Source organism: Microcebus murinus, chromosome 1 (genome assembly GCF_040939455.1).
Source record: "Microcebus murinus isolate Inina chromosome 1, M.murinus_Inina_mat1.0, whole genome shotgun sequence".
Lineage (NCBI taxonomy): Eukaryota > Metazoa > Chordata > Mammalia > Primates > Cheirogaleidae > Microcebus > Microcebus murinus.
This window is the reverse complement of record NC_134104.1, coordinates 123958062-123973279: the sequence shown is the minus strand read 5'-3', so window position 1 is coordinate 123973279 and position 15218 is coordinate 123958062. Positions and strand designations below refer to the sequence as shown.

Here is a 15218-nt window from a genome sequence, read left to right as displayed (position 1 = left end):
CTGGTCTGGAGGAAAGCAAGTATTTAAATGAGGTGTGCTTATACTTACATTGTTAAGTTTAACTCAAATACGTCATGAGTAGCCACTAGTAAATACATCTTAATTTCATATAATGAAGAGAAACCCAGAAACCATTAACATTTTGAGTAATACTTGATAAAGTTTGCTGAATGTACAACCCCAGGCCATTATACATCCTTTATGAAAAGCACTAAGAAAAAATGATTATCCCTATCTTATATTTGAGTGATCAAACTGAAAAATAATTACTGCTCCAACAGAAGTGTAAACAGGACCTGTAATTAATGATTTTCTTCCTTTCCTTTGTCAGGCCTTTAACATTTATGTTTCTGTATTTAAATGAAAATCTTACTTACTTCCTCCTTTTAAGGCTCTAAAATGTACAAGAATAAAAAAAATGAATTTTAGCCAATGGTTTCTTTATTCAAATAGGTGGCATCATAGTACCCATATGGTTTTCTACTGTTTCACAACCATTCTTTCAACAAAGATGGACCAGTCTTTAATAAAAGTTAAATTTACAAACATCTTAAGATAACTTGAGAAATGTATAGTTAAAAAAAATGAAGTCCACAAATTACAAATATTTTGCTAATTAATATGCAAACTGCCAATTTTAGTAAATCCAATCTACTTCACTTACACGTTTAATGAGGTAATTTTTCTAACAAAATTCAGCTGGGCAATGAGTGATCTATGTCGTTGATAAAGATCACAAGTGTGGTACTGCTATGACGAGGAAAGAATATAATCTCTGGTTATATTACTTTTCTGGCTTATCAACACTCACAGAATACATAAGGTTCTGCCAAGTCCAAACATGTTAGGCAAATGTAATAGAAGGTTCACTAGACTGCCACACATTTTCATCATACAAATCTTCTGGTAGTTCCTCCTCATCTCCATCGGGAAAATATGTAGGGAATGGTAGATTTTTACAGAAATCCTTATATGCAGGCAGATTAGAATCTCTGACCTGAGGGAGAAGACAAAAATTTTACTTCAATAAGTGCTACCAATTATTTAAAGCCAGCCTATTTTATCTACTATTCATAATCAAAGAATATCTGCTCCGACATTTTCTAATGTGAATAATACAATTGTTAAATATATAGAGTAAAAAGAACTCAGTCAATGCATTCCTTTTATTCCAAAAATCTGATTAATCTAATGACAGAAACTCAAGTTAATCAGCTCTCTTATAAGAATAAAATCACCAATTTTTACTTTATCTCTTATCATAACTTATAAATCTCTAAAACTGCCTATAGGATAAGTTACATTCTAAAATTACTACTCAAATATAATTTATATCCAGATTTACTTTTCAAACATAAAGACCTGACATAAACTATACACCTAGTAATTACCTATTTTATTATCTACTCATGGTGTCTATTTTGATTATTTTATTTTTTACTTTTTATAGCATTAATTTCTTGAGCTGAGATTTAAAAAAAACCTTACCAGTATTTTTGCTAGTCTTAACTGTAAGAGTACATAACCAAAAATATCACCTTTTATTAAGAAAATTAGCTTACAATTAGTAGATAGCATTCTTACCGAGAAGGTAAAGACAGAATTACATTTAACAATAACAATAACAGGCCGGGCGTAGTGGCTCACGCCTGTAATCCTAGCACTCTGGGAGGCCGAGGCAGGAGGATCGCTTGACCTCAGGAGTTCGAGACCAGCCCAAGCAAGAGTGAGACCCCGTCTCTACTAAAAATAGAAAGAAATTATCTGGACAACTAAAAATATATAGAAAAAATTAGCCGGGCATAGTGGTACATGCCTGTAGTCCTAGCTACTCGGGGGGCTGAGGCAGGAGGATCATTTGAGCCCAGAAGTTTGAGGTTGCTGTGAGCTAGGCTGACGCCACGGCACTCTAGCCTGGGCAACAGAGTGAGACTCTGTCTCAAAAAGAAACAACAAAAAACCAATAACAGACCGATAAGTCTTTATAAGAGATCTACTAACTTTACGTTTTTAAAAAACAATTCTAATTATATTTGTGAATTCATAGACCAAAGAATTTTAGTATAGATATTGATGTGATCTAAAATGTTGGGTTTGATTTTTGGAAAACAGTATTGAGTTCTTCAAAGCTTCTGACTCATTCCACAGCCTTCATTCATAGAAAAATTAAAAAAATAATTATATATAATTATATACACAGAGTAAAATAAGGCATAATCAGTTTGGCAATAAGAAATGAATAATTTAGTTGAAATAAGCACACAGCTGCTAGGAACAGCTAAGTACAGAAAAACAGATCTATTTTAATCTCTCTCATTAAACTGTTTCAAGAAATTATCAGTAAGTTGCCCCCCTAAAATAAACTTTTTCAGATTCTTTTCCCAACCAATTCATTAATCTTGGGTTGAACCTTAACTAGGAAAAAATAAATCATATTCATACTGATTTAAACTTTCCCAGTATTTAGGATTGAAAATAAAATCCAAGCAAAAAACCAATAACTTTCTTTGCTAATTTGATAAATAAAAATAAATCATTAAAGACCCAAAGAGCTACTTTTATAAATCTATTATGCCTGGGGAATATTTCAGACAACAAAAGCACTGTTTATATATTCTAAGTGTAAATGCTATAGTACTAGAATTCTTCAATTTGAAACATAAATGATGACACCTCATTTAAATCTTTTTTGTCTTGGTGGTTCTAAAGCTGAGGGCCAAAAGTCTATAGTTCGTCTTTAACAAATGTGTAAGACTGTATGGTGTGTATTTAATCTTACCCCTGGCTTTATTATTTCCCTGCCTTCACCAAGACTCTCTCAATTATCTACAATGTTCTTTTTATGTCTATTGGCAAACCAGTTCAAATCTTTTAAGGAAAGATGGGAGAAGGACAGACAAAACTCAGGCAAATCTGAAAAGAAATATAAATTATATATTAGAATATAAGAATGAGTACAAATGAATAGAATTTGGTAACATACACTATATTATGCTGTAAACAGTTCTTTAGGCTCTCTTAATACATTTAGTGAATCCAAAAGTAATAAAAAGTTTATGTTAATTAAACAGGTTGATCATCCCTAAGACTATCTTTACTAACTTTGGAATCTTAAAAAAAAAAAAAAAGTTATTGGTAGTCCTATACTCTGACCTCCTAAAAGGTGAGCAGATGTCAATAAAGTTGCCTGTCCACTTGAGAGTGGCTCAATCTCCATGGGCAAGGGGGGGGGCCTCATTTGCCTGCTATGGAATCACTGGAAGAATGGAAACAATGGGGTGAAAAGATGTACCAAAAACCTAAACCCACAAAACACTCCCAAACCCACATCTCAATGTTTAAGACAGACGTTATGTTTAAGGTCTTTAGTAAAGACAGTTATTTAGGCACCATATTACAAAGATTTTTTTAGGATGAGTTCTTTTATCAAAATGTTTGTTGTAAGTTTATTTACTAGTGTGATAACAGTTCAAAGTGGACTAGACATTCCTCTGATACTATGGTTTCTCAAAATGTATTTAGATTTCTCTTTCAGAATTGCCTTTGGTGTACCTTCTGAATATCTTCAGTGATGGCTAATGATCATTGTTGCTGGTTATAAATTATCTGTAACAACCACATCAGACTATTGTTATACATGCAATAGTTTTTCAAGATAATTGACTTATTCACACTACTGGTGCCAAAGGCAACATTTTAAGGCATACTTAAAAAGTCACAGCAATGGTAAGGTTCAGCTAGAAAACCAGCCTAGAACCACATATGTAGCAAAATGGACAGAAAAGGAGGATTTGATGACATTTAAAAATTAACCTCCCATCTAGTATAACTGGATTATGGAAAATAATCTTTCAATTTTTTTTCTCTTTTATTAGATTCTGACATTCATAACCTGTAACCAGAAATGTGGGGCTAGGGATGCACTGAATTATGAAACCAAAATGTCATGAGAAGTACAATGACAACCTGCTGGATTCAACTACCTGTCAAGTATGACTGGTTCACTTGGAGATTGGAAACCCACTTAAACTTAAAAACAAAAAAACTTGTAAAAATTTATCAAATGTATTTTTTAAGAAAAGTGAGAGTAATCCAGTCAGTAAGTGAAGTGTTCCAGAAAGGGAATTTTAGAAAGTAAAACTCTTATTTATGCCTTATACTAGTAATGGAACCTACTTTTAAAAAATGAGAATACATAAGAAAACACTGAATTTAAAAAATCTGAGATTTAAGTTTCAATTTTTTTTTTTTGTTGTTACAACTATTGTTGGAAAATCAATGAAGAATACACCTTTGGGAATAGCTTGACATCACTTTTATTATAGATTTATTTTCAGAATGGAATATTAAAAACTCAGAAGTCAGAGAATTTGTATTATGTTGGCCTAAGTCCCAGACAGAACATTTATTTTGTATTTTATTTGATTAAAATAAATCTGAGTGCTTAAGAGTTTTTCTTAAAATCTATCTGTACAACATATTTGTTTCCTTTTTTTTGTACTTTGTTTTAGAATTTTTCTAAAATGAAAACACTTATTTTTAAGAAAACCCCTTAAAGGTGTAATCAGAGTGGTGCTGGTAATAATAATCACCCCCCCTAAAATGTCTATTTTAAACCAGCTTTCTTTTCTTTTTTTTTTTTTTTATTTTTTGAGACAGAGTCTCACTTTGTTGTACAGGCTAGAGTGAGTGCCGTGGCGTCAGCCTAGCTCACAGCAACCTCAAACTCCTGGGCTCCAGTGATCCTTCTGCCTCAGCCTCCCGAGTAGCTGGGACTACAGGCATGTGCCATTATGCCCAGCTAATTTTTTTTTATATATATATATCAGTTGGCCAATTAATTTCTTTCTGTTTATAGTAGAGACGGGGTCTCGCTCTTGCTCAGGCTGGTTTTGAACTCCTGACCTTGAGCAATCCGCCCGCCTCGGCCTCCCAAGAGCTAGGATTACAGGCGTGAGCTACAGCGCCCGGCCTAAACCAGCTTTCTTGAGGAATCTCAAGAAAGTAACTCATGTATTTTCCAGTTCTTTTGTCAAAGTAACTCTTAAAAAAAGCTAAAATGTTGTCTTTTCTTTATAATTGACACATAATTGTACATATTTATGGGGTACAGTACAATGTTTCAATACATGTATACATTGTATAATGATCAAATCAGAATGAGCATATCCATCACTTTAAACATTGATCATTTTTCTGTGGTGATCACATTCAAAATCCTCTCTTCTAGCAATCTTGAAAAATATAATACATTATAACTAGCTAAGTCACCCTACTCTGTAACAGAATGTCAGAACTTATCCTTCCTGTCTAACTCTAACTTGTACTTGTTGACCAACCTCTTTTCTCCTCTATGTTTTCCCAGCCTCTGGTAACCAATGTTCTGCTCAATTTCTATAAGATCAATTTTTTTAGATTCCACATATGAGTGAGGTCATGTGGTACTTATCTCCCTATGCCTGGCTTATCTACAGTACCACAAATGACAGGATTTCATTCTGTTTTATGGTTAAATAGTATTCACTACATGTACGTGTGTGTGTGCCTTTATCCAATCATTTGAAGATAGGTCCTTTAAAAAGCTAAAACAATCTTTTCCAAAAAGACAGAGATATATTGATATTTTGGCAATAGTTTGTCTAATATCTATCCTTATATTTCCTAAGATCCTTCTGCTTATTGGCCCTACCCTTTTTACAGGTTCTTAGTTTTATAGACATAGGATATACTTTATCTTGCATATTTTTTTCATTCAGATGCTAGTAAAAAGCAGAAAAATTCAGCAGAGAATATGTGGAAAAATAGTCACTTATTTTATAGCCACATATATGAGTCAAAGAAGAATTTATGGCACATGCCTACATGTATAAACAATGGAAAATAGAAACAGTTACACATACCTTTACTAAGCCATTTTTATGTCCAGGTACTGAGCCATTTACATAGATGATATTGAGCTTTGTGTTTATTCTCCATACCTAAAGCATAAAATAAAACCAAACTTTAAGAGTTAAACATTTGAGAATATATTTGTATTAAAACAATGTTACTTTCTCACTGTTGATTCTTCACTGAGGAAAAAACAAAAAAACAATGTTACTAAAAGCTGAGGATGTAAGCAGACTGTAAAGTAATTATCATATTAGCACTTCAAAATGTTGAATAAGAATTGAAAAACCTCGAATGCTATGAATGTAATAAGACTGTGCCAGATATATCTTATGGAAGTGGTAGAAAACTCATTTTAAATAGAAATGTGACTGAATAATCAAAACTACTTGCATATCTCAATGGACTCTCTTGGCACCATTAAGAATAACAAATTGAAATTCAATTTTATTTTCTAGTTAGTACCAGCTTGCTGCAACCAAAAACTAGAGAAGCCACAACCTCACTGGGTCTAATGTCTAAAATAAGTGCGCTAAGCAGACGGGCCTCAAACAGATCTGCATATGACAAAGAAAAAAAACTTAGACAAATGAGAGAGAATGATTGGTCAAGAAATGGTGGTGTGAAAATAAAATATTTGGAGAAGAAATCAAGTTTCATCCACAGTTCATATCTAATAATGGATCAGTGTTAAATACTGTAAAAATTGAAATTACCCATACACAAAGAAAAGGTAGACACATAGATGGTCTCTGATAAGTATAAAAGTAATAGAAGAGAAGAAATCTTAGATTTCAAATTCGAAAAACTTCTATTGGTCAAAATTTATAAGTAAAATATATTTAGAATAGAGACAGAACATGCATCAAAATGTGTGGTTTTTTTGGTTGCTATTCTTATGGGAGGCTTATTTTCTTCTTTGTACTTTCTACACTTTGAAACATATATGCATACATATATAAACATTAGTTGTTTAATAAAAATGTTGCACGCATTATAGTACAACTCATTTTCACTTAGATATTAACTATATTTCTCAAGTTTGTAGAGATCTTCCTCCCTTTTAAATATCTGTATTTATAAAAATGGATATAAACCACAACCCTTTTTTTAGTGCTATCTTTCCCATTTTGATTGTCTTCTTCTCTCCTTATCCACATCTACTTCCATTCACTCACACATGTGATATATAATCCAAGATAACTTAGTATATAACCTTCTACTTTTCTCTGTGATTATATAATTCTATGGCAATACACATATGCAGGGAGCTTTTGCTCAATTCTTTTATAAAAAGAGAATACTATACCTAATGCTCTGAATCTTACTTTTTTAAGGCAACAAAATCTTGTGAAAATCTTCCAGGTCAAATAACAGACCACTGATTTTTTCTCTTTAATGACTGCATTTTCCATAGCTTGGAATATAGACTACTTCACATACATACACATACACAATAACTGTAAAGCCTATTAGAACAATGACATACAGACACATTAAATACACGTTCTGGTGCTTCTGCATGTAGGTAATTTAACTGTTCCGAAAAATTACCACTTTAGAAACTTACTTTCAGTCCATATGTTGTCCTGTCTACGTTTCCCATTCGTCCAGGCATTTTAGTTCCAGGCCAGACTCTGGCAACATCCTATATGAGAGAACCAAAGTTAACACTTTCAAGTACTCTCAATTTCAAACAGTACTGATCAAATTACAAGGCAAATTAAGAGGAATTATTAAAATGTTTTATATTTTTGTCCTACTCTGCTAGGCCCCAGGAAACAACTAAACATGAATTTAGACACGTTTATTTCTAGAGGATTTCCTTTCTAAATCTGACTAGACTGTGTCTAGTCAAAAAATAGACTAAGAAATAGATTTAGGAGAAAAACACAGTAATGAGTATAGTAACTGACCTAATTCTAGTTGGGATATAAAAAATAAAAAGGACATATACACACACCACATCATCATTCAAAGAAAAAAAATGGACTGTCTGGCCTATTTTCAACTCATCTTCTGTATTAACTGTCTTAATGGATTCCATTCACACAGCTGCTGCTACAATGGCCCTACTCCTCGTTTTTCAATGTTACTTTCCTTGACCAAAATGATTAAAGGACAGAGTTAGTTATTAGAATACTGAGTTTCTCTAGCCCAGGTTGTCTCTGATTCACATAAACAGCTTCACAGTCTCTGATTTTGACTCTGATAATGGACAACACTTCTACATCTAAAGAAGCAAATCTGAATTACATCTATTAACAAAATGCAAAAGCTTCTCATGACATGATTTCTTAGAATATAAACACTTTTCCATCATCTGCCTCATACTGATAAGTGAAATTCCCAGTGGAAGTAGCTCATCCTGGTGGTAGAGTTGTTTAATATGTAACCAACATAGCTTAAAAGACAATCCTGAGTATTTCTTTTTCTTTGCACATATTGTTTTGCATGCATGTGCACCCGTCTCCAAGTAAATGCATATTTATACCTATAATTCAAATTCAACACTATAGGGTTCATTCTAATTTTCCCCCTTTCATATTTTAGCGGTCTTTTCCAATAGTGAGAAAACCCCGTCTTCCATTATCAATATATTTACTTCTTTGCTCAATGATACAATTCATAGAAAATTATTTAAGAACTGCTACTGCAAAAAATAAACTAAAATCCAATATTGGTGCACAGTGCAGTTGTAATTTAGCCTCAAGGTATACAGCTGACCTACAGATGCTTCTTGACTAACAGCAGGAGCCTGATGAACCCTTTGTAAGTTGAAAATATCATAAGTTGAAAATGCATTTAATAGACCTAACCTATCAAACAACATAACTTACTTAGCCTAGCCTACCTTAAATATGTTCCAAAAACTTACACTAACCTACAGTTGGCAAAATCACCTAACACAAAGCCTATTTTATAATAAAGTGTTGAGCATCTCATGTAATTTATTGAATACTGTACTGAGAGTGGAAAACAAAATGGCTGCCCCGGTACTAGAAAGTACAGTTTCTATGATAAATGCCTACCATTCTCATGCGAATGTAAAGTCAAATAATCATAAATTGAATCATCGTAAGTTGGGGACCACTGGTACTGTGTTTAAAAGTTACTTGAATTAGTTTTTCACTCCCTCTTTAGTATGGTTATGTTATTTTTTTGAAATAGTTAGGTTCATTTTCTAATTATATTCCATTTTACATGTCACCCCACCCTTGTTTTTATTTTGAATAAGTTAAACATTAACATGGTTCCAAAAGTTAAAAGTATAACAAAAAAGTATACCGAAAGTATCACTTTTGCCATGTCTAAGCCCTTCCACACTGTTTTTTGACCCATCCTTGCAGTTAAACAATCTCATTAATTTCTGGTTTATCCTTCTGGTCCTTCTTTTTGTAAAACTAAGCAGAAAACATGTATATTTCTTAATAACTTGCAAATCACTTCATTGTTCCATATGAGAATGACCTCATTTTTTTTTCAGTTGCATGGTATTCTATAGAGTAGACATGCCATAGTTCATTAATCCAAATTCCCAGGTATGGACATTTATGTTTGTAATTATAAATAATATTGCAATGACTAATTTTGTATAAATGCATTTTTGGGATACCATCCTCAGTGTCAATTCCTAGAAGCAGGATTGCTGTGTCAAACATAAATGCATGTGTAGTTTTGTTAGATATTGCCACATTCCCTTTCATAAGGGCTACACTATTTTGTATTCCCATCAGTGGTATGTAAGAGTGCCTATTTCCCTTTCTTGCCAATAGATTGACAAAAATTAAACAGCCTTATGACACAATCTCCTAGGTGAGGAAAACAGAATATATTATCAGTCTTTAGAGATTGACCTTGTATTATTCTGATGCTCCAAAGAAGAATAAAATTCCTCTAGCTTCTTCATGCTATACTTTTGGAGGATTAGGAGTGAATTAGCAATACAAAGAGTCCTTTCTCCATTTCTTATGCTCTTATTGTTTACTTCTCTTTTCCTCTTTCCCCTGTACTATGATATTGTCCTTGCCAATCATTCTCAGTTCCTTTAAGGCAAAAACAAATCTGGGAAGGAACCGGAAGGTGAGGTGGAAGGGCTTTCTAACACCTGATTTCTGTAGTCAACTTCAGAGCACATGCTAGGAGACAGAGGGAATGAGAAAGTAGGTCAAAAGATATTGAGGATGCCAGTCATAAGTATGTGGGATATAAAAGTCTGGCTCTGGGAAATGAGTGAGACCAGAACTCATAAAAGGGTGACAAGTACTTGGACCCATCTGGAGTCAGACTCAAATTATGGGACTTGATCTGAAGGACAGACTTCAGAGCACTGTATGCGCAGAAGTTGAATATTTTAGCATTAAACATCACTAGTTATACTCACACCAGTTGAAATAGCTCCAGGTCTCCTGTGGGTTTTTGTCTGACCATGTGTAGCAGGCTGGCCTTTAAATCCCCATCTTTTCATGACACCTTGAAAACCTTTACCAATACTGAACAAAACAAACTTTAGAATTTACATAATGAACAGAGCATAAAATATTCCCAACTGTACACTTTCTTGATAGTACCTTAGAGTTTTAACAAAGCTTCTTATCTAAATAACTAGAAAAGGCTATACAAGTAAAATTGTAAATGAACATTTATTTATCTCTGTCCTGGTTTGCACCCTTTCCTGAAGTCTAATTCTATTAATATATAAAATGATTAATTTTAGATTGTGAGACAACAGCAAGCTATGCACATATGCACAGGGAGTTTTATCTAAACAGGGAATTTTATCATCCTAATTCTGTGAAGATGACACAGTAAAAGTGGTAAAGTTCTGAAAGTTCCAAAGTACTCATAACAGATATAGCATGCAGCCACTAAGATGGACCCCAAGATCCCCACCTCCTAGTACTCATGCTCTTGGCTTAATTCCCTCCCTTTTAAGTCTGGGTGAACCTAGTGCCATATTCTAATGAATAAACTACAGCAAAAGTGATGAGATATCACATCTCAGATTTAGTAACAAAGAGAATGTAGCTTCCACCTTGGTACTCTTTTGCTTGCTAGGTTCTGAAGGAAGCCAACCACCATAGTGTAAGCTGTCCTACAGAGAGGCATGTGGCAGGGATGTCTCCAGCCAACAACTGAGAATCTGAGGCCTGCAAATGGCCATGTTAGTGAGTGTGGAGGCAGATTCTCCCCAAGTCGAACCCTGAGATGACTGCAGCCCTGCCTGACAGCTTGATTGCAGCCTTGTGAGAGACCCTAAGCCAGAGGCACCCAGGTAAGTTGTACCGGGATTTTTGCCCACAGAAAATGTGCGGTAATGTAATAAATATTTGTTATTTTAAGCTATTAAGTTTCAGGGTAATGTTTTAGATAGCAATAGACATTGGTATTAGGTTACAGCATTATTAAAGTTTTTCTCTGAAACTCAACATACTAGGTATAGAAGTTATGTACCTCAACACAATAAAGGCTATATATGGCAAACTGAACAGGGAAAAGCTTTCTCCTCTTAAGATCAGAAACAAGACAAGGATGCCTACTTTCACTCCTTCTCTTTAACAAGTACCAGAAGTCTTAGAGCAATTAGGCAAGAGATAGAAATAGAAGACATCCAAATTGGAAAGGAGGAAGTCAAACTGTCCCTATTTACAAATGAGATAATCTTACACATAGAAAATCCTAAAAACTCTACCAAAAGACTGTTAGAATAAACAAATTCAGTAAAGTTGCAGGACACAAAACCAACACACAAATACTGGTGTTTCTACATGCTGAATAGTGAACTATCTGAAAAAGGAATCAAGAAAATAATTCCATCTACAATAGACACAATAAAAAAAAGATAACCTAGGAAAAAACTTAATAAAACATTGATAAAAGAAACTGAAGAGGACACAAATATCTTTCCATTTGGAAAGATATTCTATGTTCATGAATTGGAAGAATTAATATTGTTAAAATGGCCAATCCCCACAAAGTGATTTATAGATTTAATGTGATCCTTAGCAAAATAATAATGACATTCTTTACAGAAGTAGAAAAACAATACTAGAATTCATATGGAACCACAAAAGACCCTGCATAGCAAAGCAATCCTGAGCAAGAAGAACAAAGCTGGAGGCATCACACTAGCTAACTTCAAAACATACTACCAAGCTACAGTAACCAAACAGCATGATACTGGCATAAAAACAGACACATAGAACAATGGAAGAGAATATACAGTCTGGAAATAAATCCACGCATTTATGGTCAACTGATTTTAGACACAGGTGCCAAAAACACACATTGGGGAAAATACAGTCTGTTCAATAAATGGTGCCAGTAAAATTAGATGTCCACATGTGGAAGAATGAGACTAGACCTCTACCTCTCACAATCAATATACAAAAATCAACTGAAAATGGATTAAAAATTTAGATGTACAACCGGAAACTATGAAAGTACTAGAAGACAATACAGGGGAAATGCTTCACAATGTTAGGCTGGGCAAGAATTTCTTAAATAAGATCTCAAAAAGTACAGGCAACAAAAGCAAGGATAGACAAATGGAATTACAACATACTAAAGAGATTTTTACAAAGCAAAGGACACGATTAAGAGGGAAGAGACAACCTTTAAAATGGGAGAAAATATTTGCAAACTATACATCCGATAAGATGTATAGTTTGCAAACTATACATTCTGGTTAATATCCAGAATATATAAGGAATTAAAAAACCTCGACTGCAAAAAAACCCAAATAACCTGATTAAAAAATGGGCAAAAGACCTTAAGAGATGTTTCTCAAAAGAAGACATATAAATGGCCAACAGGTATATGAAAAAAATGCTCAACATTGCTATTAATAGCTATCAGGAAAATGCAAATCAAAACCACAATGAGATACCATCCCGCTCCAGTTAGAATGGCTATTATAAAAAAGACAAAAGACAAATGACAAATGGTCAACATAAGAAAAATACTCAGCAAGAGCGAGACCCCGTCTCTACTATAAATAGAAAGAAATTAATTGGCCAACTAATATATATAGAAAAAATTAGTCGGATATGGCGGCGCATGCCTGTAGCCCCAGCTACTCGGGAGGTTGAGGCAGGAGGATTGCCTGAGCCCAGGAGTTTGAGGTTGCTGTGAGCGAGGCTGACGCCATGGCACTCACTCTAGCTTGGGCAACAAAGCAAGACTCTGTCTCAAAAAACAAACAAACAAACAAACAAACAAAAAAGAAAAATATTCAGTATCACTAATTATCAGGGAAATGTAAATTAAAACCACAAAGAGATACCATCTTACTCCTGTCAGAATAGCCATTATTAAAATGTCAAAAAAATAATAGATGTTGGTATGAATGTGGTGAAAAGGGACTGCTTATACACTGCTGGTGGGAATGTAAATTAGTACAACCTCTATGGAAAAGAGTATGGAAATTCCTCGAAGAACTAAAAGTAGGCCTACCATTTGATTTACCAATCCCACCACTACTGGGTATCCAGCCAAAGGAAAAGAAATCATTATATCAAAAAGACACACATACATATTGTGCTGTTATTGCAGCACAATTCACAATTGCAAAGATATGGAATCAACCTAAGGGCACATCAACTGATGAGTGGATAAAGAAAATGTGGTGTGTGTATACACATACACACCCATGGAATACTATTCAGCCAAAAAAAGGAATGAAATAATGTCTTTGCAGCAACCTGGATGGAACTGGCAACGATTATCCTAAGTAAAGTATCTAAGGAATGGAAAAACAAATACTTGTAAGTGGGAGCTAAGTGATGGGTATACATGGTTATAAAAAGTAGTATAATGGACACTGGAAACTGGAAATAAGGGGGAGAAGGATCAAAAGTACCAACTGGGTTCAATGTACACTGTTCAGGTGATGGGTACACTAAAAGCCTTGACTTCACCACTATACAATTCATCCATGTAACAAAAAAACACTCGTACCCCCAAATCTATCGGGGTGGGGGGAAGATAAAAGAAAATAAGTGTTGGTGAGGATGTGGAGAAAAAGGAACACTTATATGCTATTGGTAGGGATGTAAATTAATATAGCCATTATGGAAAACGGTATGGAAGAGCTCTTCAAAAAGTTAAAAACAGAACTACTATATGATCGAGTAATCCCACTACTGGGTATATATCTAAAAGTAATGAAATCAGTATGTTGAAGAGATATATCTGCACTCCTATGTCTGCTGCAGCACTATTCACAATGGCCAAGATATGGAATCAACCTAAGTGTCCAACAGTGGATGAGGGGAAAGAAAATGTGAGATATATATATATATATATAATGGAATATTATTCAGCCATTAAAAAGAATAAAAATCCTGCATTTGCAACAATGTGGATAAGCCTGGAAGACATTAGGTTAAGTGAAATAAGCCAGGCACAGAAAGACAAATACTGCATGATCTCACTCAAGTGTGGAATCTATAAAAAGATATCAGAGAAGTAGAAAATATAACCATGGTTACCAGAGACTAGGTAGGGGATGAGGATGGGGAGAAGTTGGTCAATGGGTACGCTTATAATTACATGGAAGGAATAAGTTCTGATGTTCTACTATGCAGTAGGGTGACTGTGGCTAATAGTAAATAAGCTAGCTATTACTAAATAGTGTACTATTCAGGCCATTTACAAAGAGGACCAAAAGGAAAATGTATGAAAACCATCTTATTTCTATAAGAACTTTGCTATGCATTTAACATAGAATTATCAGAGAGCAATAGATTGAAGAAAGTCATTTGTATGTAATGCTTATTCCTGATCAAAGAGCTAAAACAGCAATTTGATTATATTAAATGAAAACCCACTATCTAATTTTAGAAACAGATTAATATCTAAGAGAACCTATAATGATCAAGTATTTCACTGAAATTATACTTTAGAAATTTAATAAACATTTCCACTTTACGCTGAATTTTAGAGCATTCTTGGAAAGTAAAAAGCTTGGCAATTTAAAAATAAAAAGGAAATACCTAAAGAGTCATTTGAGTGTATGATATCATTTGGCAAATAAATAACACTTAAAAGAAAAAGGAGAGGAGAGGCAACACTAATCTAAAAGGAACATGTTTTAAAAATACCACATTGTAACCCTGGCCATTCTTGGCAGAAAGTTTACTGGTACCTTCTGAGTTCTCAAACTGATTCATCTTTTAGTTAAAAAGAGGGTTTGTGAGATCATACACCAATAAAACACATGCCAGGTAAATTACAGAAGATAATTTAGCTCATTTTAAGAGTAAATGATTATAAGATGAAAGTGGCATCCTGAAAGTGCTAATTATCTGTCGGCTAATTACAGATTG

General features: G+C 33.9%; 1 protein-coding gene across 1 annotated transcript in view; it reads right to left on the bottom strand.

Moving 5' to 3' along the window:
* Positions 1-423: 423 nt before the first annotated feature.
* The window catches only part of MRPL3 (mitochondrial ribosomal protein L3), a 40211-nt gene continuing 25416 nt past the window's right edge, over positions 424-15218 (bottom strand). Inside the window, exons 7-10 of the mRNA XM_012766892.3 lie at positions 10274-10382; positions 7460-7537; positions 5901-5978; positions 424-997 (exon numbers count right to left, since the gene is read on the bottom strand). Coding sequence (XP_012622346.1) covers positions 845-997; positions 5901-5978; positions 7460-7537; positions 10274-10382 — 418 coding nt within the window. The 3' untranslated portion in view covers positions 424-844. The remainder of the gene's footprint in view (positions 998-5900; positions 5979-7459; positions 7538-10273; positions 10383-15218) is intronic.